This window comes from Orcinus orca, chromosome 18 (genome assembly GCF_937001465.1).
Source record: "Orcinus orca chromosome 18, mOrcOrc1.1, whole genome shotgun sequence".
Taxonomy (NCBI): domain Eukaryota; kingdom Metazoa; phylum Chordata; class Mammalia; order Artiodactyla; family Delphinidae; genus Orcinus; species Orcinus orca.
The window spans coordinates 65,943,263-65,967,969 of record NC_064576.1 but is presented as its reverse complement, the minus strand read 5'-3'; the positions used below and the strand labels follow the sequence as shown (position 1 = coordinate 65,967,969).

Genomic DNA, 24,707 nt, shown 5'->3' with positions numbered 1-24,707 from the left:
AACATTTCTAGCTCAGTGTCTAGGAAGAATGAAATAAATGATGGCTATCATCATATTTCTGTGAGTCTAAGATATCAATTAATTAAGCATTCATACCTTCCACTAGATAGATATTTCCTTTTAGGAGGTCTCTGTCGGGCACTTTCAATGACATACTAAAAAAGAGAAGTTTAAGAAAACAGCTTGTCTTTTGCATACTGCATGAAGAACTGTATTAATAAATCGTGTAAGGCTAAAAAGGCTGTTCAGTCACTCAAGTCTCTGATGCATATTAAATCATACCTTTTAGGGCAACCTACTTAATTTCTAAATATATGTTACAAACAAGTGAAATTTAAACTGCACTAAAATTTAGCACAATAGTTACTTACTATATTATAAGCAAAATCATAAGAGTTTCACCACTGTGATTTCACAGGTTAGCAATATTTTCAATGTTTTATGGTTGTTTAGAATATGCACAGCATACCCAATTACAAGGACTCTATGTATTTGAGCTATTTTCCCCTTTAATTGAGCAGTTAGAATATCTGTTAAAACAGGAAACATAATTTTAGAAACTCTATGACCTTGTTCAAATGTTTATTCCACTGTGTTATTCAATTTCTATTCCACAGCATTATTATCTGAGCATTCTAAGTAACAGACGATCCAAACATCATCTGGTAGTTTTTATGTATTTATAGAAAAATTTGCATACTCGTCCTAATATTAACGTACTCCTTTGACAGTCACATAAGAAAATCTCTTAAAACTGAGTTCTGTCAATTAAAGACAACACTATTTCAATATGTAACTTAGTCACGCCTCACCTCCGCACGATCCAAAGCTAGTTCTAAAGCTTGTTGCTGTAAAAAGTAAATAGTGTATTTGGTAATATTAGTTATTTTCACACAAACATAATTTAATATACATATAACATTTTCTAATTAAGTGTTTAAATTTGTTTTATTTTCTAAAACAGGTCTAACATTTTTCTTTATTTCTCTCCTCCACCCACCCCATTGTATGCTCAAAATATAGCACAAAGAAAATATATGCAGTCTCAGGCACCTGATTATGACCACAAATTAGTTAAGAAATGCTACCATGATTTTCTCTGGCCATGTTTGTGCAGCTGATACAGGGCTGAGGGTTGGATATGGTAACTACTACCATTTTATAAACATCAACATTTTAAGAGCACCATTCAGGAAAATATACTGGCCATCAGGTATGCAATTAAAGTGAAGCAAAGATTAAAATCCCTTAAGCTGCTAGGAATCCTGAAAACCGAGGGGGCTGTTATGTTGGTATCTAATATCAACTTAGAAATTCCTAATATTATTCAGAGAAACTATAATACAATGTTTCTAGGTCAGTGCCTAGCAAAAATAGAATGAAGGCTATCCTTAGCACGTTGTAATGAATTTAAGATACCATCAGTTATATGCCTGAATTATTATTTAACATTAAGAAAAACGTGCTGCCAATTATAACTGTAAGATGTCACTGACTGTAGACACATTATCACTTCAGTAATTAAAACGTAAAAGCAAATGCATCTTAGAAATGATGAAAATATAGTATTATTATTACATGTACAATTTGAGATCTACTAGTAGATCCCCATCCTTCATTGATTTCTTAGAGACCCTTATTATAAGGCAAGAGGGAGAAATAAGGTGGTTAACTGTCTTCCTCATTTGTATAGCATTCTTCTGTAATGATACCCAAGAAAAAAAAGTACTAGATTTAAAAAAAAATTAAGCAAATACACCACCACTGATTTCTTTCTGGTTTTGTGGTTTGGGTATCACATAGAGTTACAGCATTTTTCATTCACAATGACAGTCATTTTTAATTTCACTGAGAGGCAAAGAACTTTCAATTTTTATTTACAAGAATCTATATTTTTGTTTTATTTTGCAGACTCCAATACTTCAGTCTACTAAGTTGCATGGAATAAAAGCTCCTAGCACCCACCAAAATCCCAAGAGGGTAGGGAGAATAAATATTGCCAGACTTTGGAAATCAAGAAAAAGTTGAAGAGACCCTGTCCTCCTAGTCCTAAGGACGGAGAATACATATGATTATAAAAATAGTTGGCCTTTTTTCTTTTTATTTAATAGATCTTTATGGGAGTATAATTGCTTCACAATACTGTGTTAGTTTCTGTTGTACAGCACAGTGAATCAGTCATATGCATACATATGTCCCCATTTCCCCTCCCTCTTGAGCCTCCCTTCCACCCTCCCTATCCCATGTCTTTAGGTCATCGCAAAGCACTGAGCTGATCTCCCTGTGCTATGCTGCTGCTTCCCACTAGCTATTTTACATTCAGTGTGTATATAAGTCGATGCTACTCTCACTTCGCCACAGCTTCCCTCTCCCCCCGCCACCCCCGCCACCCCGTGTCCTCATGTCCATTCTCTACATCTGCATCTTTACTCCTGCCCTGCCACTAGGCTCATCAGTACCATTTTTTTTTAGATTCCATAGATATGTGTTAGCATATGGTATTTGTTTTTTTCTTTCTGACTTACTTCACTCTGTATGACAGACTCTAGGTCCAACCACCTCACTACAAATGACTCAATTTCGTTTCTTTTTATGGCTGAGTAATATTCCATTTTATATATGTGCCACAAGTTCTTTATCCATTCATCTGTTGATGGACAATTAGGTTGTTTCCATGTCCTGGCTATTGTAAATTGTGCTTCAATGAACACTGTGGTACCTCTTTTTTTTTTTTTTTTTTTTGATGTGGACCACTTTTAAAGTCTTTATTGAATTTGTTACAGTACTGCTTCTGTTTTATGTTTTGATTTTTTGGTCCCGAGGCATGTGGGATTCCTAGCTCCCCGACCAGGGATCGAACCTGCATCCCCTGCACTGGAAGGCGAAGTCTTAACCTCTGGACCACCAGGGAAGTCCCTAGTTGGGCTTTTTAAACAGCAATAGAACCCCTACATATCAAGCATCTAAATGGAGTTAAGTAAAAAAGTCTAAAATATGCCAGTATTTCAAAAGTTTGTTAAAATAAATTTATACCAATTTAATTTATTAAAATATCTTATGGGCAGATTTCCATGAAACTGTTTCCCAGGATTCAAGATGGGATTCTTGAGAATAAACTATTTTCCAACATAAAAACATAACTCTGAATATGTACTCTTGACAAAAACACAAGGTTCTTTTAATTATTTTGGCCATAAAACCTTCAAGTAAGTTTAGATCAAAAAATTATAATAAACACAATCAAATGTATACTCTAGGACAATTTCAAACAGCCAGTCTTCTCAAGTAAATATTTAATCTTCTGATATCAAAACTTTAAAAGCTCCAGTGAGATATACTTGCATATGTAAACACTAGTATCGTTATATTCACTATTGCGTTCAAATACTTAAGAGGGAAGTGACTGGCTAATACGAATGCAAAATATAAGGCAAGGTCAGAACCCCACTGCGATAGCTTTTCTCTAACACTGCAAGGGTATACACGCAAGATCCCAAGAAGAGAAGATATATGTTTTCTGAGGTTTATCCAACATGGTGGTTAATGTTCATTTATCCTCTGTCAAATGCTGCTGTTTTTTTAAAACAGAAAGTGATTTTTTTTTCTTTGTCTTTAATTCTTTAAAGGCAAGAGTTAAATGCCCAGCCCTAAGTATGTTTACTGACTCTAAATGGTAAGTAGAAATCTGCCATTAGAAGTTTAAAACTAATGCTGCTTAAATGTTATTTGCAGTAAGCAGGTTACATTTGTTGTTAAAAATTTTTTTAAAATCTAAATTAAGAGGAACTTTAAACTATGAGAAAACTATGCCCCCAAAACTATTTGTATTTATACCCATCCTTCTTGCCAATGATTTCGACTATAGTAAAGCAGACAGAAGTAATTATTTTTTAATACTTCACAAAAATAAGAACAGATAAATTATCTGTGTAATCTGGATATGATTTTAACACTGAGAGATGAGTCCCCTATTTTGTAGAGAAAATTTTGTATGTGATTGCTAAGTAATTTCCCTGTTAGGGTAACTTGGGCAGCTTACAAGAATATTTCTGTTTCGTACAGATACCTTTATCGAGATGAAGGAAGAGAACATTCTAAGAATATTAACATACTAAGGTGTAGCTTACCATTGTGGTATAAAATAGAGGTCCAAAAAGGAGAAAACTTATGTGCGTTGATGAAGTGGGGTGAAAACCGTACCTTTAGAAACCAGTCTTAGAGTACTGAAAAAGCAAAAATAACACAACCCTTATATTAACATAAAGCTCTCAAGAGATATGAGATTACTTAGTAATTAACAAGGAAAATTATTTGAGGCATATATATTTCTAAGACCCTTTAAAAATAATTAGTAACAATAAAATTCATTATATGACAATCTATACACTCATTGTTGAAAAGCTGTAACTAGGTAGGGCAAAATACAGTTTGCAAGCTAAAATCATTACTCAGTTTCTTAAAAATGTTTAACACCCAGGAGAGAATGTTTTTTAATTTCTTCTATCATCACAGTTGCTGCTTTCATTGTTACTCTGGATTATTTTAACAGCCTGCCCTCTGGCCGTGGTCACTGCACCGTTCACTTTACAAATCATACATTTCATCATACCTGCTGATAAAAGTCCTCTAATGCTATTCCCCCAAATGCCCCAGGCTACATTTTCCAATGCAGCTCCAATTCTTCCAGCCTTTCCCCTCTTCAAGCAAACAAGATACACTCCTGAAGAACCTCATTCCTCTAACACAAACTCTCATCGTGGCTGCACAAGAAAGTAACCTTGGGAACCTTTAAAACGTGGGATACCCATGCTCCACCCTCCAGAGATTCTCATTAATTGGTCTGGAGTAGGGTGCAGGGATCACCATTTTTGGAACTCCCTAAGTGATTCAAAGGTGCTGCCAGTTTAACTCGACTGCTATATCCTCTCTGCTTCCCACAGAAATAGTATGTTTGCTCTGAGAGTGATGCTAAATAAAGCTTATTTTTAATCTAATTCTTTACCTAACTCCTTGTGTCTATACACAGCTGAGCACATCTTTAAGCAACAGAAAACACTATTTTCCGTGTTAAATTGTTTTGGCTCGCTTTGGGTGAACCCAAAGCTTAAGTTTTGCCAGTTCAGGTTTGAAAAAAAAAAGGAGGGGAGGGGGTGGAAAAAACAGGAAAAACCCCACAAACGACCAAAAACTACAAGCACCATACAGGTTCCAGGAATAATCATTTAAAAAACGAATAAGACAGTAATCCTACTCTAGAAGAGCTCATGAAAGATTTACGCTGAATTTACGGTGAAAATTTTCTGATCGTTGAATCTAAAGATGAAGATACACTAGGTAGAGGCGAAATGTGATGATGACTATCTCTTGTCACTAAATTGTGGGGGATGGTGGAGAGGAAGGCTTAGTGAATTTAAACTAAGTACTAAAAAACACAATAACCACTTACAAACCAAACATTCTGACTGTATACAGAACTTACTAGAACCCTGGAAGAAAACCATTGTAATTATCATCGTCTTCATTTTACAGAATAAGGCTCTCAGAACTAGTGACTTTCCCATGATCACACAACTAGACCGGAATTCAGACCTCTCTTTTTAATATTAAGATTCTTTCTCCTAAATCTTACAACCTTCCAGACCACTCAATCCAACACCCAGTTTTAGATTTTTTTTTTTCCCCGCGGTACGCGGGCCTCTCACTGTTGTGGCCTCTCCCGTTGCGGAGCACAGGCTCCGGACGCGCAGGCTCAGCAGCCATGGCTCACGGGCCCAGCTGCTCCGCGGCATGTGGGATCCTCCCGGACTGGGGCACGAACCCGTGTCCCCTGCATCGGCAGGCGGACTCTCAACAACTGCGCCACCAGGGAAGCCCCATTTTTAGATTTTTGAAAGCAAAACATTTAAAGGCCTCGATTCTGCTCAGACTAATAAAATTTTTTTTCTTAATTTTGACCTATTTTTACCATTATGGTTATCACCCATCGTACACGGTACTCAATCTGACTCCGAAAATCGTGCTAATCACTTTCTATTGGGAGTCCTACTTCATTGTACGCAGCCCCTCCCTGGTGGTGGTTATCGGAGATGGCTTCCAGCGGCAGCTATTCGCCAAGTTTATTTCTGAACTCCCGAGAACCACGGCGAGGACCAGTAATCAATTCTGAACGTCGCCATCAATCCCACTGATTTCCTCGATCGACGTGAGTCTCCTCCAACTGCTCAAGCATTTGTTTACAACTCAGACTTTACCTGAAAAACGGCCCAACTCCACAGCGCAGCGAACCTTTATTCAATATGGACACCGAGAACCCCGCCCCCAAAGAAGCGCTACGCGCAATTCTTGCGAGTTTCCGGAAATACCTGTAACTGGAACCCACGGGTCAAACCTAAGATGAAAAGCGTGGCTTGGCAGCACCGCGAGAGGCAACGGAGGGACCGCCGGGAGGGCGGCTGGCTCGACCAGGCCCACCGCGTCTCTGGGGACACCGCCTTCCTGCCTCGGGCTCCGGGCCCCGGAAGCGGCGAAAAGCCACTCGGGAAGCCGCTCGCTCACCTCTGACCCCACCCCGAATCTCGCGCGCCTACCCTGTCCTCCGCAGGCGCGCCACGGCCACCCGTCGCAGCCCACCTGTGCGGGCCGCAGCCTCAGGATATCGCCGTTGGCTCGACCAGAACGCGACGCGCCGAATTCGGCGCCGCGCTGCCGGCTACGCGCCCGCCCGCCGCTCGCTCCGCTCGCTCCGCACGCCCCCTTGCCCGCACGGCGCCACAGCTCAGCCGACCGCCTGTTACGGCGCCCGCGCTTCCGATTGGCGCGCTGGGCGGGCGACCGCGGGCGGAAGCGGTAGAGGTGGGAAGGCGGGGCCGCGGCCAGGAGGCTCGACGCCAGGATGCTCTCGCCTGGGACTGGTCCTCGCGAGGCCTTTTGTGACTAAGGCCCGGTGTTGGGGCGAGGCTCACGAGCGCTTTCGCTGGTCCGGCATCCAGGTCCGTAAAACGAGAGGTAGCGTGTGGCTCTTTGTGAGGTAGGGAGCCCTGTTTAATTTATACAGTGAAAGAAACTTGGAACAAGCTTTCCTTGCTCCTCCCATCCTCATGAAAGGGAAAGACACCATTCCTGTATTTACTAGTGCAGGCCTTGCAGCCTATGATAGTCTATCAATCAAGTGCCAATGAATTTAATGCCATAAAACAAAACACCTCACTGAAGAGTTGTAAAGATTCAGGAACGGAATAACCAGAGCACATTGCAATGTCTGATTGTAATTCTGTACCTTTAAATAACTTTGGTTGTTGGGTTATAAACTTTTAAAAAATGATTATTGAAGTGAAGCTCACAGAATGTGAAATGAAACACTTTTAAGTACACAATTCAATAGGCTTCAGTACATTCACAGTTCCGTGCAACTACCAACCATACTGGTTCCAAAACAATTTCCTCACCCCTGTTAAGCAATTACACATTATTCTTCCCTCTCCCAGACCCTAGCAGACCCCAACTGCTTTTAGACTTTAAGGATTTACCTAATCTGGGTATTTCACGTAAATGGAATATGTGACCTTTGCATCTGTCTGCATTCACATAACATAATGTTTTCCAGGTTCATCCACCTTATAGCAAGTATCAGGACTTCATTCTTTTTTATGGCTAATATTGCATCTTATTTGTGTGTATATACCCCAATTAATTCATACATCCAGCGATGGACATTTGGGTTGTTTACACCTTTGAGCTACTGTGAATAGTGCTGCTATGAATATTTGTGTCGAAGTATTGTTTTGAGTCCCTGTTCTCAACTCTTTCTGGCATATACTGTTAAAGAAACCTGGAATCTGACAGTAATTCAAGCGGTAAGAAAAACAGATTTTATTCAGGAACTATTGCAGTAGGGAGAAGAGACCTTAGTATAGAACTGGGTTCAGTTACAAAAACAGCATAGACAAGTAAGGATTTATAGCCAAGGTGGGGTGAGGAAACAGTGGATGGAAATTTCCTAAAAGGAAATATCAGGTGTAAGGGCTAAATTCTGGCCAAACCGACTTGAAAGGATTCTTAACTGAAGGCAGACCAGGATGATCAGCTATTAACGGTGGGGGCATGAAGAATCCGATCAGATATTGAGGGTGATCAGATACCCGGGTAGGGGTTCTTTCTAAACTGACCTAGCTGGATTCTTACTACAACTGGTTGATGCAGACCCCACAAGACCGATACTAAAGTAGAGGCTAAGAGGGCTTAGAGGAGCCTGACTAAAGTTTAGTCAAGGAGAGAGTCTTTGTCAGTACCCAGGAATGGAACTGCTGGGTCATATGGTAATTCTGTGCTTAAATATTTGTGCAGTCAATAAACTGTTTTCCACAGTGGCAGAGACATTTTATATACTGATAGCCATGTATGACAGTTCCAGTTTCTCCACATCCTCACCAAAACTTTCGTCTTGTTTTGTTTTTGATCATAGCCATTCTAGCGGGTATAAAATGGTATCTCATTGTGGTTTTGATTTGCAGTTCCCTGATGGCTAATGATATTAATTGAGAATCTTTTCATGTTCTTATTGGCCATTTGTATATATTCTTTGGAGAATGTCTATTCAAGTCCTTTGCCCATTTTTAAATTGGGTTGTTTGTTTTTTTGTTGTTTAAGTTATGAGTTCTTTATATATTCTGGATACTAGACCCTTATCAGATATATGATTTACAAATATTTTCTCACATTCTGTAGGTTGTCTTCACTTTCTTGCTAATGTTTTTTGATTTTCAAACTTAAATTTTTGATGAAGTCTAATTTATCTATTTTTTTCTGTTGTGGATTGTGATTTTGGTGTCATATTTAAGAATCCATTGCCAAATCCAAGGTCATAAGGATTGTTGAAAACCACCTCTGCACTTCGTTTTACACAAAGCAGAAAGTGAATTTATCACAAGGATTTCAACCTGCAAGCCAAGAAACTTGAGGCTATGGGAGCGACGAGTTCCGAGTTGCTCACAGACTAAAGAGTGTGTATAGGGTAAATGCAGAAGTAATTTGGCTTTTTCAGCTGATCCTTATTTGGATCAGTGTAGTTGTGTCAGGGGACCAAGGAAGTCCAAAGACAGCATGAGCAGACTTGGTCTTTGGGGATTGGCTGGCATCCTCTGCTGATTTCTGAGGAGGGCTGTAAATTCCTGCAACTTACATTAGGTAAGGTAAAGTTTTGTGTTTCTTTAATGCACCTGTGTTGTCCAACTCCATTTTGTCCCCAATATAAGTGACTCCATTTTAGTTTTGGTTCTACAGAATTCACCCCTATATTCTTCTAAGAGTTTTATGGTTTTAGCTCTTATATTAAGTCATTAGTCCATTTTGAGTTTATTTTTATATACATTCTGTGGTAGGCATTCCATTTCATTCTTTTGCATGTTGTCCCAGAATCATTTGTTGAAGTGAATATTCTTATCCGCAATGAATGGACTTGACAACCTTGTCAGAAATCAATTTGCCATAGATGTATGGGTTTGTTTCTGGAGTATTACTTCTACTTTGTCCATCTTATGTCTGTCCTATGCCAGCACCACACTGTAGCTTTGTACTAAGTTTTGAAATTGGGAAGTGTAAGTCCTCCAGTTTTGTTCTTTTCCAATATTGTTTTGGCTCTTCAGATCCCTTGCAATTTTATATGAGTTTGAGGATCAGCTTTTTCATTTTTGCAAAAAAGACAGCTGGGATTTTGATAGGGATTGCATTGAATTAATAATAGATCTCTTTGACAAGTATTGTTATCTTAAAATATTAAGTCCTCCAATCCGTGAACATGATGTCTTTCCATTTATTTAAGTCTTCTTTAATGTTTTTTCACAATATTTGTAGTTTCCAGTGTACAAGTCTTTCCTCTCCTTAGTTAATTTATTTCTATCTATTTCTGTTCTTTTTTTTTTTTTTGAATTCTATCTTAGTCTGTTTGGGGATGCTATAACAAAATCCCACAGAAGACTGGGTGCCTTAAACAACAGAAATTTCTTTCTCACAGTTCTGGAGTCTGGGAAGTCCAAGATCACAGTGCTGACAGATTTGGTTTCTGGTGAGAGTTGTCTTCCTGGCTTGTAGAGAACTGCCTTCTCCGGGTGTCCTCATGTGGTGGTGAGGGAGAGAAAGGTAGCTCTGGTGTCTCTTATTATAAGGATACTAGGCCCTCTTTCCAAAAAACAATCACATTGGGGCATAGGGCTTTAACATGAATTTTGGGGGAACACAATTTAGTCCATAGTAAATGCAATTATAAATGGAATTTTTACTTAATTTCCTTTTCGGATTATTCATTGTTGATGTATTAAAAAAACTGATTTTTGAGTGTTGATGTTGCACTCTGAAAACTTGTCAAATTTGTTTATTAGTGCTAATACTTGTGTGTGGTATGCATGCGTGTGTTCTTTAAGGTTTCTTTTTTCTTTTCTTTTTTTTTTTTTTTTTGTGGCACGCGGGCCTGTCATTGTTGTGGCCTCTCCTGTTGCGGAGCACAGGCTCCGGACGCGCAGGCTCAGCGGCCGTGGATCACGGGCCCAGCCGCTCCGCAGCATGTGGGATCTTCCCGGACCGGGGCACAGACCCCGTGTCCTCTGCATTGACAGGCGGACTCTCAACCACTGCACCACCAGGGAAGCCCTAAGGTTTCTTTATATAGGATCGTGTCATCTGTAAATTGAGGAAGTTTTACTTATTCCTTACAGTTGGGATGCCTTTTATTTCCTTTCCTTGCCTAATTGCTCTGGCTAGAGTCATTCCTTCATTTTAAGGAATTGGCTCATGCAGTTGTAGAGGCTGGCAGGTGTGATCCACAGGGCAGGCTGGTAGGATGAAAACACCAGAGCACTTTGTAGTTTTAACAACGCCTGCCCTCAGGGGAAACTAGTAAACCAGAGCCTAATCTGCTGGTTTTATTAGAGCCTAGCTGACCTGGGGGAAAGGAGATACCCAATTCCAGCCCACTGTAGCCATGTGTCTCACCTGTGGGTGGGGGAATCTGAGAAACACTTGTGAAGTTCACAGTTCGGGGACACAGGCTCACTAAAAGACTGAGACCTAATTCAAGGACTGTAGACTGCTTCCCTTTCCCAAACCTTACCACCACATAACTAAAGGTCTATTTACAGCAGTTCCTTTTATCCAGTACATAATGTCTAGCTATCAAGAAAAAATTACAAGGCATACTAAAAGGCCAAAAATACAGTTTAAAGAGATAGAACAAGCATCACAGCCAGACATGGCATGGATGTTGGAATTATCAGACTGGCAATTTAAAACTATGCCTCCTGATGTAGTGTATTTCATATTATTACTATTTATGAATTATGTTCATAAAAACAGAAATTGAATCTGAATTGAATCAAGCCCCTAGGTCTAACTACCAGTTTACTTGAATAAAGAGGCACAGAGTAAGTTGTTAAAGTGACAGCATGATAATACAATCTGCCCAATACATAGTGTAGTAAACCGTAAGAAAACTGAATGTGAATTGGCTATGTGATATTAAGGAATTACTATTAACTGTTACAGGCTGAATTGTGCTGCCACCACCCCCCACCGCCCCAAATTAATATGTAGAAGCGGTAATGTCTAGTACCTCAAAATGTGATTGTATTTGAAGATAGGACCTTTAAAGAGGTGATTAAGTTAAATGAGGCTGTTAGGGTGGGCCCTAATTCAATATGACTGGTATCCTTAAAAGAAGAGATTAGGACACAGATTGAGAGAGAGACACTAGGGATGCCAGCACACAGAGAAAAGACCTTGTGAGGGTACAGCGAGAAGGGGCTATTTGCAAGCCAAGGAGAGAGGCCTCACAGAAAACCAACCCTGCTCTCACTTTGATCTTGGATTTCAGCCTCCAGACTCAGAGAAAATTAATTTATGTTGTTTAAATCCCCTAGTCTGCGGTATGTTGTTATGACAGCCCTGGCAAACTAATACAATAACACTAGATGGAATAGTGATTTTTTTAGTTATGAGAATAAGAAAAATGGACTTTGTGTATTAGAGATACAAAATACAGCATTTACAAGTAAATAAGTAAATAAAAGAAAAAGAAAAAATAAAAGAAACAAAATTCTGTTAGGATTTTAAATCCTATTTAAATTAATATGCCAAGTATAATTTTATACACAAACTCAATTACCTGTATATATTATATTCCTTGAAAAAAAGGAGGCAACTTCAAACCTGTAATAAATGTTTAATATGTCCAAAAAATGTATTTCAAAGTTTAAGCTTTAGTGGATAAACGGTTATCTAGAACGGTGCCTTAATTTTTTTATTAGTCTTTTAGGCTTAATTAAATAAAAACTTTAATAAGGTTGGGAGGTAAGAAAACAAGATTTGTCATACAAAAAAAAATTCAGTACTATAAGATTTTTATTTAACCTCTTGATCCTACATCTGATAGCCTTTCTCCCACACTGAAAATGTTGGTCCCCAACTGCATCAAAATGATGATTGTTTTGTCCCACATAACATTTGCAACCATCTCAGAATAACAACACTAATGCTACCATCGACAGTATAATCACTGGAACATTTAAAGGTTTCTATTGAAGGGTTTTTTTGTCCTTAGACTATATACTACTGGAAATGCATATACAAATTATGAGTTTTTTTAAGTCGTTTAAAATAATTTCTTTCTGGTTGGCTATGTCAACAACTTGATACAGGGAAATATTTGTTTTTGCTTCTGTTTTTAGGAATTGAAACTTTTTTTAGTTCTTAAGAATTATTTTATAATTTATTTTTATAAGTATTTAAAATAATTGTATAGTTACAAGTAAAATCTATAAAATAAGATTAAACTCAGAAATTTTAGTTTCTATTCCAGTTCCTTCATCCTGTTTCTCCCTTCCTCAATTGGTAACCATTATATTTTAGGTTTTTGCTTTATTCTGCTATTTTAACATGGTATACAATATAATAGATATAGATAAATACTTATATCTCCTGTTACTAATACTAATGGAAACTGGTAAATAAACAGATAGAATTAAACATTTATCCTATTTTTATAAATCACTGTACCTCAAGGGATTCAGTTAATTCATGAGTGGAAATTTCTTTTTAAAGAAAAATAAAGGCTAATAAATTCAGAATTAATAGGATCAGATTTTCACCATTTTGAAACTCCAAATGAAATAATTTACCTAGTCATTGATTGGTTGCTAACATCACAGAAAGAGAAACTAGCTAGAAAGGACTCTTGCAAAAAAGCAAAAAATCCAGTCACACCTCTTTGTAGCTAACTAGTTATTTACAAAAAATAAAGAAGACAAAGGAACATGTTAAATGACATTACAGGGATACAGTCAGCCAGATCCAGAATATAGGAAACTCTGCAGAACACATAACAGTGTTTCCTCACAAATATATCAAAAGGAAAAGAGAGAGGAGTGGGAGACCCAACGAAGAAATTGTTGAAAGCAAACTATAAAAATTTGAGATAATATAGAAATTTGAACACTGATTACATATCCAAAAATATTGAGGAATTATTGCTATTTTTTTAGGTGTGATAATGGTACTGTGGCTTGTTTTTCTAAAAGAATCTTCATTCTTTAAAGATATATCCTGCAAGGATAAATACTGAAATGTCTATAGATGAAACGATATGTTTCAGATTTGCTTCCAAATAATTCATGGGGACAGGAGTGGGGGAAATGGGTGTGGGTTTACGTAAATCAACATTAGCCATGGATTAGTCATTGTTGAAGCTTATGAATGGGAGGCCATTATACTCTTTTTTTGTACTTTCGTACATTTTTTGGAAATACCTACCAGCTGTGCAGGCCACACAGTGACAACAGGAAGGCCCAACAGGCAGGGTTTTCTCTACTGCCTGTCTCCTCCTTGCTTAGCTACTTTACATACTTTCAAAACACAGATCATGTCATATCTCCGCTGTTAAATTTTTTCATTGAGCCCCCAGGGTCCACAAAATAAATTATGCATCCTTAATATGATAGTAACCCTCAGCAGTCTGATTCCACCCATGTTTCCAGACTGAGTCTTTCACAATAACTCCTTTGACACACTGGTGTCTTATTAGCTATCTCGTCATGAAATATCATTTCTTTCTCTCTGTTTCTCTCTAGGGATGTTATTTTACTTTCTATTTTCCTCCTCAATAACTTTTCTGCTGAATCTTATATTGCTTTCTAGGCTACATAATGTTATCACTTCTGACACTTTCTGGGATTCCTCAGTTGGAATTAGTTTTTCTGATCTCTGATGTCCCCAAATGCTTTATTTTCATCAACATGGCCTTACAGTTCACTCAGCTTAACTAAACTTTAGACAGGCTTCTTCCCTCTAGGCTCATGACTTCCCTTTTCTTAGAGCATTTACTTCTGACAACTTGTAAATTCTTTCTCTGCCCCTTTGATATGTAATTTTTTTTTTTAGAATTGATTTTTTTAATGGCTTTAAAAAAATTGAAGTATAGTTGATTTACAATGTTGTGTTAGTTTCAGATGTACAGAAAAGTGATTCAGATATATATATATATACACACACATATGTATATAAGGTACACACATAGGTATCTATTCTTTTTCAGATTCTATTCCATTATAGGTTATTACAAGATATTGAATATAGTTCCCTGTGTTATACAGTAGGTCCTTGTTATCTATTTTATATATAGTAGTGTGTATCTATTAATCCCAAACTCCTAATTTATCCCTCCCTCCCCTTCCCTTTTAGTAACCATAAGTTTGTTTTCTATGTCTGTGTGTCTGTTTCTGCTTTGTAAATAAGTTCATTTGTGTATCAATTTTTATTCCACATATAATTGATATCATATGATATTTGTCTGTCTCTGATTTACTTCACTTAGTATGATAATCTCTAGGTTCATCCATGTTGCTACAAATAGCATTATTTCATTATTTTTATGGCTGAGTAATACTCCACTGTATATATTTACCATATCTTCTTTATTCATTCATCTGTCAACGGACATTTACGTTGCTTCCATGTCTTGGCTATTATAAATGGTGCTGCTATGAACATTGGGGTACATGTATCTTTCAAATTAGAGTTTTCATCTTTTCCAAATATATGCTCAGAAGTGGGCTTGCTGGATCATATGGTAACTCTATTTTTAGTTTTTTAAGGAACCTCCAGAGATGTAAATTAAAAAAAAAAGAGGCTTTAACCTCCTCTCTCCCCTTTGAAATGTAATAATAAAGGAAGATATGCTCCCATCACTCATTGTCTACTGGGAGAGTAGGAGCCTAACCACCGTGGGTGCCTAGCTCCAGGTTGTAAAAGTACCCCCTGTCATGAAGATAAGACAAGTTTACTTTTCCTTTGGGTAAGGCCAGTTAACCCAGGTGGTCTACAATGTCCTCACCCCAGCTCTTAAAACCTCTCCTACTATAAAATTCTTTGCTTCAAAGGACACAATCAACAGAGTGAAAAGGCAACTCATGGACTGGGAGAAAATATTTGCAAATCATATATCTGATAAGGTGTTAATATCTAGAAGATATTAAGAACTCCTATGACCTGACAACAACAAAAAAAACCAACTCGATTGAAAAATGGGCAGAGGAGCTTCTGGTTTGGTGAAAGCATCCACATGCCAGGAGGGTGGGGCCACCCCAGTTCCTTGGGGACAGAAGCTCCTGCTCCTGGGACTCTTACGTACTTCATCCTGTGTACCTCTTCATCTGGTTGTTCATCTGTATCCTTTACAATATCCTTTATTAATAAACTGGTAAACGATTTTTCGGTGGTTCCTATAAGCTTATTCTTCTGGATCATCATTTGTGTCATTTTATCAAGAAAGAGATTATTTCAAGGACTTTTTGAATTATGAGAGCTAATAAGCTACATAAGGGTTTTTTTTGAAACACAAGGGAAGGCTGTTTGGAGAGAATGAGAGAATAAGATGAAGGTGATGGGAGGACCAGTGCCTAAGTTGAGTTTGTAATAGTTTCTCAAGTTGCCTTGAAAGATATCTGCACTTTATTTCTGCTTTTATAAAAATTGGAAGTCAAACGAAGAATATAGTATGTGATAGATTGATATGTTTTTCATTACTTGAGAACATGGACTATTTTCTCTCGTATATATTTAGCTGTTTTGGCTTTGAATCTTCATAGTTCAATCAGTGTAATATTGAAGGAAGCCTCTTAGGTTTTACTGAAGACTCAGCCATGTTTTCTTTTTTATTGACTGCACTGGAACTAAATATATCTTGGCAGAGAAAACACACTGCTTGCCACCATTTGAAGTACCCACTACCCATGGACATAATTGTCCATCAACCCTATAGAGATCTGTAAATTTGTTTGGAAGGCCTGCAAACGAGATTCATCCAATGATAAGTTCTCCTAAGAAGAAGCTGGAGAAACCACTGAAAACAAATATACTTCTCTTATCACCTACCTTAGCATCCACTGTGGCTAGTTCCATGATAGAAAACAAAGGAAAATATTTTATGACAAGTGGCAACATTTCTGACTGATTTTTAGCTGTATCCTTAACAGGGAATAGATGTGTGTGATGTGTAATTATTCAACTGTTACTCTGTGTGTGTGTGTGTGTGTGTGTGTGTGTGTGTGTGTGTGTGTATAATACTGAGAAGTTCATATCCTAATATACTACATTTTAAAGTTTTAAATAATGTCATCAAGACTATGTGTTGTACATCTACAGAGCCAACACACATGTCATAAATATTGTTATGAATGCTAATAATCAGCTACATGTTGGGTAAATGCATTTAGGTTTAGAAATAACAAATTATTGGGCCATCTGCTATATTTCTAATTGAAAGGCTTGGGGGAATGTATAAATACTCTAAACTCTTACTTGCTGTGGAAAAATTTTACTCATCACTGAATTATTACTTGGCCTTTGAAAATCATTATTATTTGGCTCCCTTGGAGAGATGGATAATTTACCTAATATGGACAAGTACTTTCCTCCCAAGAGGGAGTAGTTTTACTAGCCTGTGCCTCAGAGGATGAGAAATATACATGGGCAAAGGACTTGAATAGACATTTATCCAAAGATGTACAATAAGCATATGAAAAGATGCTCAACATCACCAGTCATTAGGGAAATGCAAATAAAAACCACAGTAAGATACTACGTCACATCCTTTGAGATGGCTATACCAAAAAACCCACAAAATAACAAGCATTGGCAAGGATGTGGAGAAATCAGAAACCTTGGACACTGCAGACGAGCATGTAAAATGGTGCAGATGCTATGGAAAACAGTATGGTCGTTCCTCAGAAAGTTCAACATAGAATTACCATGTGATCCAGCAATTCCACTTCTAGATATATTCCCCAAAGAACTGAAAGCAGAGACTTGAACAGATATTTGTACCCCAGTGTTTATAGTAACATTATTTACAATAGTCAAAAGGTGGAAACAACCCAATGTCCATCAACAGATAAATTCATAAACTGTGGTGTATACATTCAACAGAGTATTTTTCAGCCTTAAAAGGGAATGAAATTCTGACACATGTTACAAGATGGATGAACCTTGAAAACATTATGCTAAATGAAATAAGCTAAACACAGAAGGACAATTAATTGTATGATTGTACCTAATGAGATACCTAGAATAGTTAAATTCATAGAGACAGAAAGTAGAACAGTTTATCAGGGACTGTGGGATGGGAAGAATGGGAAATTATTGGTTAATGTGTATTGAGTTTCCATTTTGGAGGAATTAAAAAGTTCTGGAAACAGGTAATTCTGATGCACATTTGTGAATGTACTTAATGCCACTGAATTGTATATTTAAAATAGGTTACAATAGTAAATTTTATGTATATTTTCCTATAATAAAAATATTTAAAAACCACCAAAACAACTCTCCCATTATTTGTTTCAGCAGAGTTGAGTTTAGACTGTGCTCTGATCTCTCTTAACTATTTAGATAGCCTTGAGTAAAGTCTTCCTTACCTTTTTAACTCTGTTGGGGGCAATTTTTGCTTTGACAGTTTGTAATTCTGGCTTTTCATTGTATGTACCATGCATTATATATACTTATTTGAACACACATCTGTTTCTCTGTGGTATTTTAAGCCCCTTGAGGTTGGGAACCATGTTGTGTTCATACTATCATCACCCAGAATGCATTTCCTGGTGTCCTTACAAATTAGAGCCTCAAAAATTTTTGCTGAAAACAATTTAAATTGTTTCTATTATGCACGGAGAGTTTTCCTGTGTACAAGTAACATCTTTTGGCACCAAATGGAATAGCTAGTACTGTATTAGTATTTTCCTCGAACAAATTGTTCTCTTTAAAAAAATCTAGATCCTATATATCTTTTTAAAAGTTTACCCAAAATAAGCATTGTTGCAATCAAAGGGTAACAGGCTAATGTTATTGCTAAAGGATGCTTTTGTCCCCTGGGTGGAGCCTACCTGGGACAATTCCATAGCCCCAACCAGGTTGGGAAAGTCACCACACTTATAAGAGATTCCCTAAATCATAATGATTAATTTATTAATAATTGGTATAAAGATGATAGTTGAAACCAAGGAAAAGGAGAAGTATGTGTGTTGGCTGTAGAGGCAAAAGGCTTTGCAAAGAACCCTGAGAAATGTCACTTGTATTGCTAATTGTCTTGAGGGAAAATTTTGTGCTTAAAAAACCTATTTATAGTTGCCAGTGTTTTAATGAATATTCAATTTATTAAAATTGTAGACGTGTAAATTTAGATCTTTGAAGCCTTTAAGCTCAAGGTATTCATTTTATTATAAACTTAGTCAATTTTGTTTTGACTAAAATAGTCTCTTTTTCTAACTCCTCAGTGGATTCTTACATGCCATGAAATCTGAGAACCATAAGAGGGGTTTCTAAATTACAGTGAACGAATCTCTAATTCTTGAAGCATTGTCTCAGTGAGGCCATAAAGAGTTAAGTTTTATAGATTTGGCATGAAGATTCCATAACATTTTCAGTTCTCATTGGCACAGGTCAAACCATAGTTTCTTTTAGCCAGCACTGGTTTCAGGAGAGTGTGTCTGACTTTCTTCCAAGGATGATCCTGATAAAGAAAGAAAGCAAAGGAAAAGAAAGCAGGAATGGAAAACAGAGTTACACAGCAGGCCCCAGTGCAGAATTTGACTTTCTCTCTCTGCCGCTTTCTTCCTTTCCTCAGGCAAACTTACTGAACCAGTACTAGTCAAACTCTGAAGATCTCAAGGACTTGCTCTGTTTCGTGCTTGCATCTGTAATGCCTACTGAAATGTGAGTGCTTACTGTTCATTCATTCATTCAAGAACTATTTATTGAGAGCCTGTAATATACCAGGCATGGTTCTAGCTGCTGGCAATGTTAATACTGACCAAATAGCCAAAAATCCATGTTCTCACAGAAATATATCCTAGTGGGAAAAGACAGACAACCAAAAAATAAGTAAGAAGAACAGATAATATGTTAAACGTATCAGTATCCTCCAGGCAAATATCACCAGGAACACACCTGTAGTTGAACAACTTGGGTTTATTACTTGTTGCAGTGAGGGAGAACTATCACCATAGGGAACTGTGGGGGAGCTCAGTAAGAAGGTATTAAAAAGAAGCTATTATAGGATTTAGGCCTTGGCTGGATAACTTTGGGGAGGTTCTAATAAGTGGAGATTTTCTTTGGATTCCATGTTGTCAGAAAGCAGGGACAATTTTATAATTGTGTCCTTGCCTGTTGTTGACATTCTGTGAGATTGTTTATGGCCAACAGGAGAACACCATGGCCTAGCTGTGAATATCAGGCCAATTTCCAGATTTCAGGGATTTTTGCTTTCTCAGATGATAAGTGCCCTGAAGAAAAAAAGTAAATCAGGGAGAAGAGATAGGGAGTTCTGGATGGAGCTAGGTGGAGTGGTTTTGATTTACAAAAGGATAGTCAACAAAAGACTCCATGAGTAATTAACATGTGTGCAAAGATCTGAAGGAGGTGAGGAGGGTGAACCCACAAGTGAAAGGTGGGGAAATGAATAGAGGGGAGAGAGGAAATCCTTGACACATTCCAGGAACTGTAAGGAAACCATGGGACTAAATGGTTAGTTAACAAAGATAAGAGAAATGACCCAAACTAAGGTATTGCTGCTAGATACAGAGTGCCTAACCAGGTTATCCAGCACTGAGTGGAGTTCAAACTGACTTTAGCAGGTCCTGGGTCAAGACTGGACCACTTTTTGGTATGCTAATTAGGGGTATTGATCCAGGATTGGATAAGTCTAGACCGGATTATTTTAAAAAGCAGGTTTAAAATAAATAAAATAAAAAATATAAAAATAAAAAGCACGTTTAGGCAGACTTTATCTCTCCAGCATCACCTAAGAGCAGTTTCTCAAACAGGTGATGAGCTTTGTGCTGGCACAGAGCATTCAAACATTTGCTAAATGCTTTAACTCCAGTCATGGGACCTCCCTAAACAGATTCCACATAGAGAAAACCTGAAATCATCTTAAAATGTGTGTTGCATGAGAATGAATTCTGAGTTATGAAAATGCTTCTTCTAAATTGTAACTAGACAAGCTCTCTCATAACAATACTTTAAACATTTACTGTGTAAATTTTCACACGTTAATCTCATTGAACATTTTAACTGCCTTAAGAAATAGGGTAGGAATCTTTCCATTTATATTTGGTTGAACCGTATGAAATTGCTATATTTTACCATTTTTAACCTACAAAAATGGCAGTTACATTTGGTCCTACCTAAAAGGTGAGGAAATTGGAGAAGTTAAGAAAGGCAAAGGAGAGTTAGTGGTAGAGTTTCACAACTCCTATACTTATGTCTCCAGCCTAGATTACTCCCCTGGACTCCATACTCATCCACATCTCCTCTTGAAAATCTGTCTAGTAAGCTTCAAGTTTAACATGGTAAAAACTGCTTCAATCAAAAGACATAGAATGGCTAAATGAATTTTTAAAAAGTATATGCTCTTTCACTTTAGCTTTAAGAATGTGTACAGACTGAAAGAGAAGGGATGAAAAAAAGATATTTCATGCAAATGGACACCAAAAAAAAAAAAACAGGCTTAGTTATATTTATATCAGACAAACAGACAAAATAGAGTTTAAGCCACAGTCTAATAATAGGCAAAGAAGGTCATTATATAATGAAAAAGGGGTCATTCCAAGACAATATAACATTTGTAAATATACACCCAACATGGGAGCACCTAATTATATATAGCAAATATTAACAGACGTGAAGAGAGAAATAGATAGCCATACAGTAATAGTAGAGGATTTCAATACCCCACTTTCAACAATGGATAGATCTTGTAGATAGCAAATCAGTATGGAAACATTGGTCCTAAACTACATGTTATATCAGATGAACTTAACAAACATATACAGAAATATGAACTTAACAGAAATATACAGACCATTCCATCCCAACGCAGCAGAATACACATTCTTCTCAAGCACACATGGAATATTCTCTAGGATAGATCACGTTTGGCCACAAAATAAGTCTTAATACATTTAAGAGATTGAACTCATATCAAGCATCTTTTATGAAATCAGAAATCAATTATAAGAAGAAAACTGGAGAATTTATGTGGAGATTAAACAACATGCTTCTGAATAACCAATGGGTCAAAGAAATCAAAAGGGCAATCAAAAAATATTTTGAGACAAATGGAAAAACAACATACCAAAACTTACGGGATACAGCACAAGCAGTTGTAAGAGGTAAGTTTATAGGAATAAACACCTACATTAAGTTGCAAGAAAGATCTCAGATTAAAAAAACTAACTGTACACCTCAAAGGACTAGAAAAAAAAATCTAAGCCCAAATTTAGTAGAAGGAAGGAAATAAATTTAAAAGAGTAGAAATAGAGACTAAAAAAAGAGAATAGAAAAGATTGAGCTGCTTTTTTTCTTTAAAGATAAACACAGTTGACAACCCTTTCTAGACTCACCAAGAAAAAAAGAGACTCAAATAAGAAATGAAAGAGGATACTTTGCAACTGTTACCATAGAAATACAAAGGATCATAAGAAATTACTATGAACAATTATATACCAACAAATTAGACAACCTAAAAGAAATGGATAAATTCCTAGAAACATACAACCTACAAAGACTAAATCATGAGGAAACAGAAAATCTGAACAGACAAATTGCTAGTAAGGTTATTGAATTAGAAATCAAAACTCTCCCAACAAATGAAAGTTCAGGACTAGATGGCTTCACAGAATTCCACTAACCAATTAAGGAAGTAATATCAAATATTCTCAAATTATTTCAAAAAACAGAAGAGGAGAGGACATTTTCAAACTCATTTTATGAGGTCAGCACTATCCTAATACCAAAGCCAGACAAGGACACTACGATAGAAGAAAATTACAGGTCAATTTTCACTGGTAAACATAGATGCAAAAATCCTCAACCCAATATTAGCAAACCAATTCAACATTACATTAAAAGGATCTTACACCATGATCAAGTAGGATTTATTCCTAGGATGCAGGATGGATCAACATCTGCAAATCAATCAATCATATTGACAAAATGAAGGATAAAAACTATATGATCATCTCAATAAATGCAGAAAAATTATGTTGCAAAATTCAACATTCGTTCATGATAAAAACTCTCAACAGACTGGGTGTAGATGGAACATACCTTGATGTAATAAGGGCCATATATGACAAGCCCACAGCTAACATCATAATCAATGATGAAGAGTTGAAAACTTTTCCTCTAAGATCAGGAACAACACAAAGATGCCCATGACACTTGTGTTCAATATAGTACTGGAACTCCTAGATAGAGCAACTAGACAAGAAAATAAATAAAAGGTATCCAAATTGGAAAGGAAGATGTAAAACTGTCTCTATTTGCAGATGACATATATAGAAGACCTAAAGATGTCACCAAAAAACTGTTAGGACTAATAATCAAATTCAGTAAATTTGCAAGATACAAAACCAATATACAAATATCAATGCATTTGTATACACTAATGACTATTAGGAAGAGAAATGGAGAAAATAACTCCATTTAGAATTGCATCAAAAAGAATGAAATACCTAGGAATAAATCTAACCAAGGAGGTGAAAATCTGTACACTGAAAACTATAAGACATTGATGAAGTAAACTGAAGACATAAATAAATGGAAAGATATTCTGTGCTCGTGGATTGGAAGAATTAGTATTGTTAAAGTATCTATACTACCCAAAGTGATCTACAGATTTATTACAATCCCTATCAAAATTCCAATGGCATTTTTCACAGAAATAAAAAAAACTCCTAAAATATGTTTGGAACCACAAAAGACCCCAAATGGCCAAAGCAGTCTAGAGAAAGAAGAACAAAACTGGAGTTATCACACTTCCTGACTTCAATCAATATTACAAAGCTACAGTAATCAAAACAGTATGGTATTGGCATAAAAAAGGACACATAGATCAATGGAACAGAATAGAGATCCCAGAAATAAACCTATGCATATGTGGTCAATTAATTTACAACAAAGGAGCCAAGAATATACAATAGGCAAAGAACAGGCTCTTCAATAAATTGTGTTGGGAAAACTGGGCAGCCACACGTGAAAGAATGAAACTGGCCCACTATCTTACACCATACACAAAAATTAACTCAAAATGGATTAAAGACTTGAATGTAAGACCTAAAACCATAAAAGCCTTAGAAGAAAACATGAGGTGAGCTCCTTTATAGTGGGCTTGACAATGAATTTTTGGATTTGACACTAAAACCAAAGGCAACAAAAGCAAAAACAAACAAGTAGGGCTCCATCAAATTATGAAGGTTCTGCATAGCAAAGAAAACCATCAGCAAAATGAAAAGACAACCTATGGAATGGGAAAAAATATTTGAAAGTCATATATCTGTTAAAGAGTTAATATCCAAAATATATAAATAACTCATATAACTCAGTAGCAAAAAACAACCTTATTAAAAAACCAGCAGAAGAATAGAATAGACATTTTTCCAAGAAGACATACAAATGGCCAACAGGTACATGCAAAAGTGCTTATCATCACTAACCATCAGGGAAATGCAAATCAAAACCACAATGAGAGATCACCTCACACTTGTTCGAATGGCTATCATCAAAAAGACAACAGATAACAAGTGTTGGTGAGGATATGGAGAAAAGAGAACTGTCATGTGCTGTTGGTGGGAATGTAAATTGGTGCAGCCACTATGGAAAATAGTATGAAGTTTCCTGACAAAATTAAAAATAGTTCTGGATGATATAGCAGTTCCACTCTCGGTATATATCTGAAGGAAACAAAACCACTATTTTGAAGATACATCTGCACCCCCATGTTTACTGCAGTATTATTTACAATAGCCAAGACATGGAACCAATCTCAGCATCCATCCACAGATGAATGGATAAAGAAGTTGTGGGGGGTGTCTCTCTCCCTCTCCCTCCCTCCCTCCCTCCCTCCCTTTCACTTTCTCTCTCCCCTTCCCTCCATAAATGTATATATATATATGTAATTGTGTGAAGTGATGGATATTAATTAGACTTACTGTGATCATTTCAAAATATATCAAATTATGTTGTACACCTGAAACTAATACAGTATTATATGTCAATTATATCTCAATAAAACTGGGGGAAAAACATGGTAAAAATTGAACTTCAAATTCACCAAGTCTTCTCCTGCCACCTTTCCCATCTCAGTAAATGGCAACTCCATCTTTCCAATAGCG

The 24,707-nt window shown here is 36.9% G+C and overlaps 1 protein-coding gene and 1 long non-coding RNA gene across 19 annotated transcripts in view; one reads left to right on the top strand and one right to left on the bottom strand.

Moving 5' to 3' along the window:
• SUPT20H (SPT20 homolog, SAGA complex component) overlaps window positions 1-6,778 on the bottom strand; it is a 39,606-nt gene extending 32,828 nt beyond the window's left edge. For 9 of the 18 annotated variants that reach the window (XM_033410057.2, XM_033410066.2, XM_033410068.2 and 6 more), the window contains exons 1-4: window positions 6,363-6,567; window positions 4,128-4,223; window positions 813-848; window positions 97-155 (exon numbers count right to left, since the gene is read on the bottom strand). In XM_033410057.2, the coding sequence (XP_033265948.1) occupies window positions 97-155; window positions 813-848; window positions 4,128-4,130 (98 nt within the window). In that variant the 5' untranslated portion in view covers window positions 4,131-4,223; window positions 6,363-6,567. Of the gene's footprint in view, window positions 1-96; window positions 156-812; window positions 849-4,127; window positions 4,224-6,251; window positions 6,569-6,630 lie in introns of those variants that run through there. The other 9 variants (XM_049701358.1, XM_033410058.2, XM_033410061.2 and 6 more) reach the window with 9 other exon arrangements.
• LOC125961988 (uncharacterized) overlaps window positions 6,772-24,707 on the top strand; it is an 82,077-nt gene continuing 64,141 nt past the window's right edge. Inside the window, exons 1-2 of the long non-coding RNA XR_007473241.1 lie at window positions 6,772-6,989; window positions 19,157-19,245. This is a non-coding gene — a long non-coding RNA (uncharacterized LOC125961988). The remainder of the gene's footprint in view (window positions 6,990-19,156; window positions 19,246-24,707) is intronic.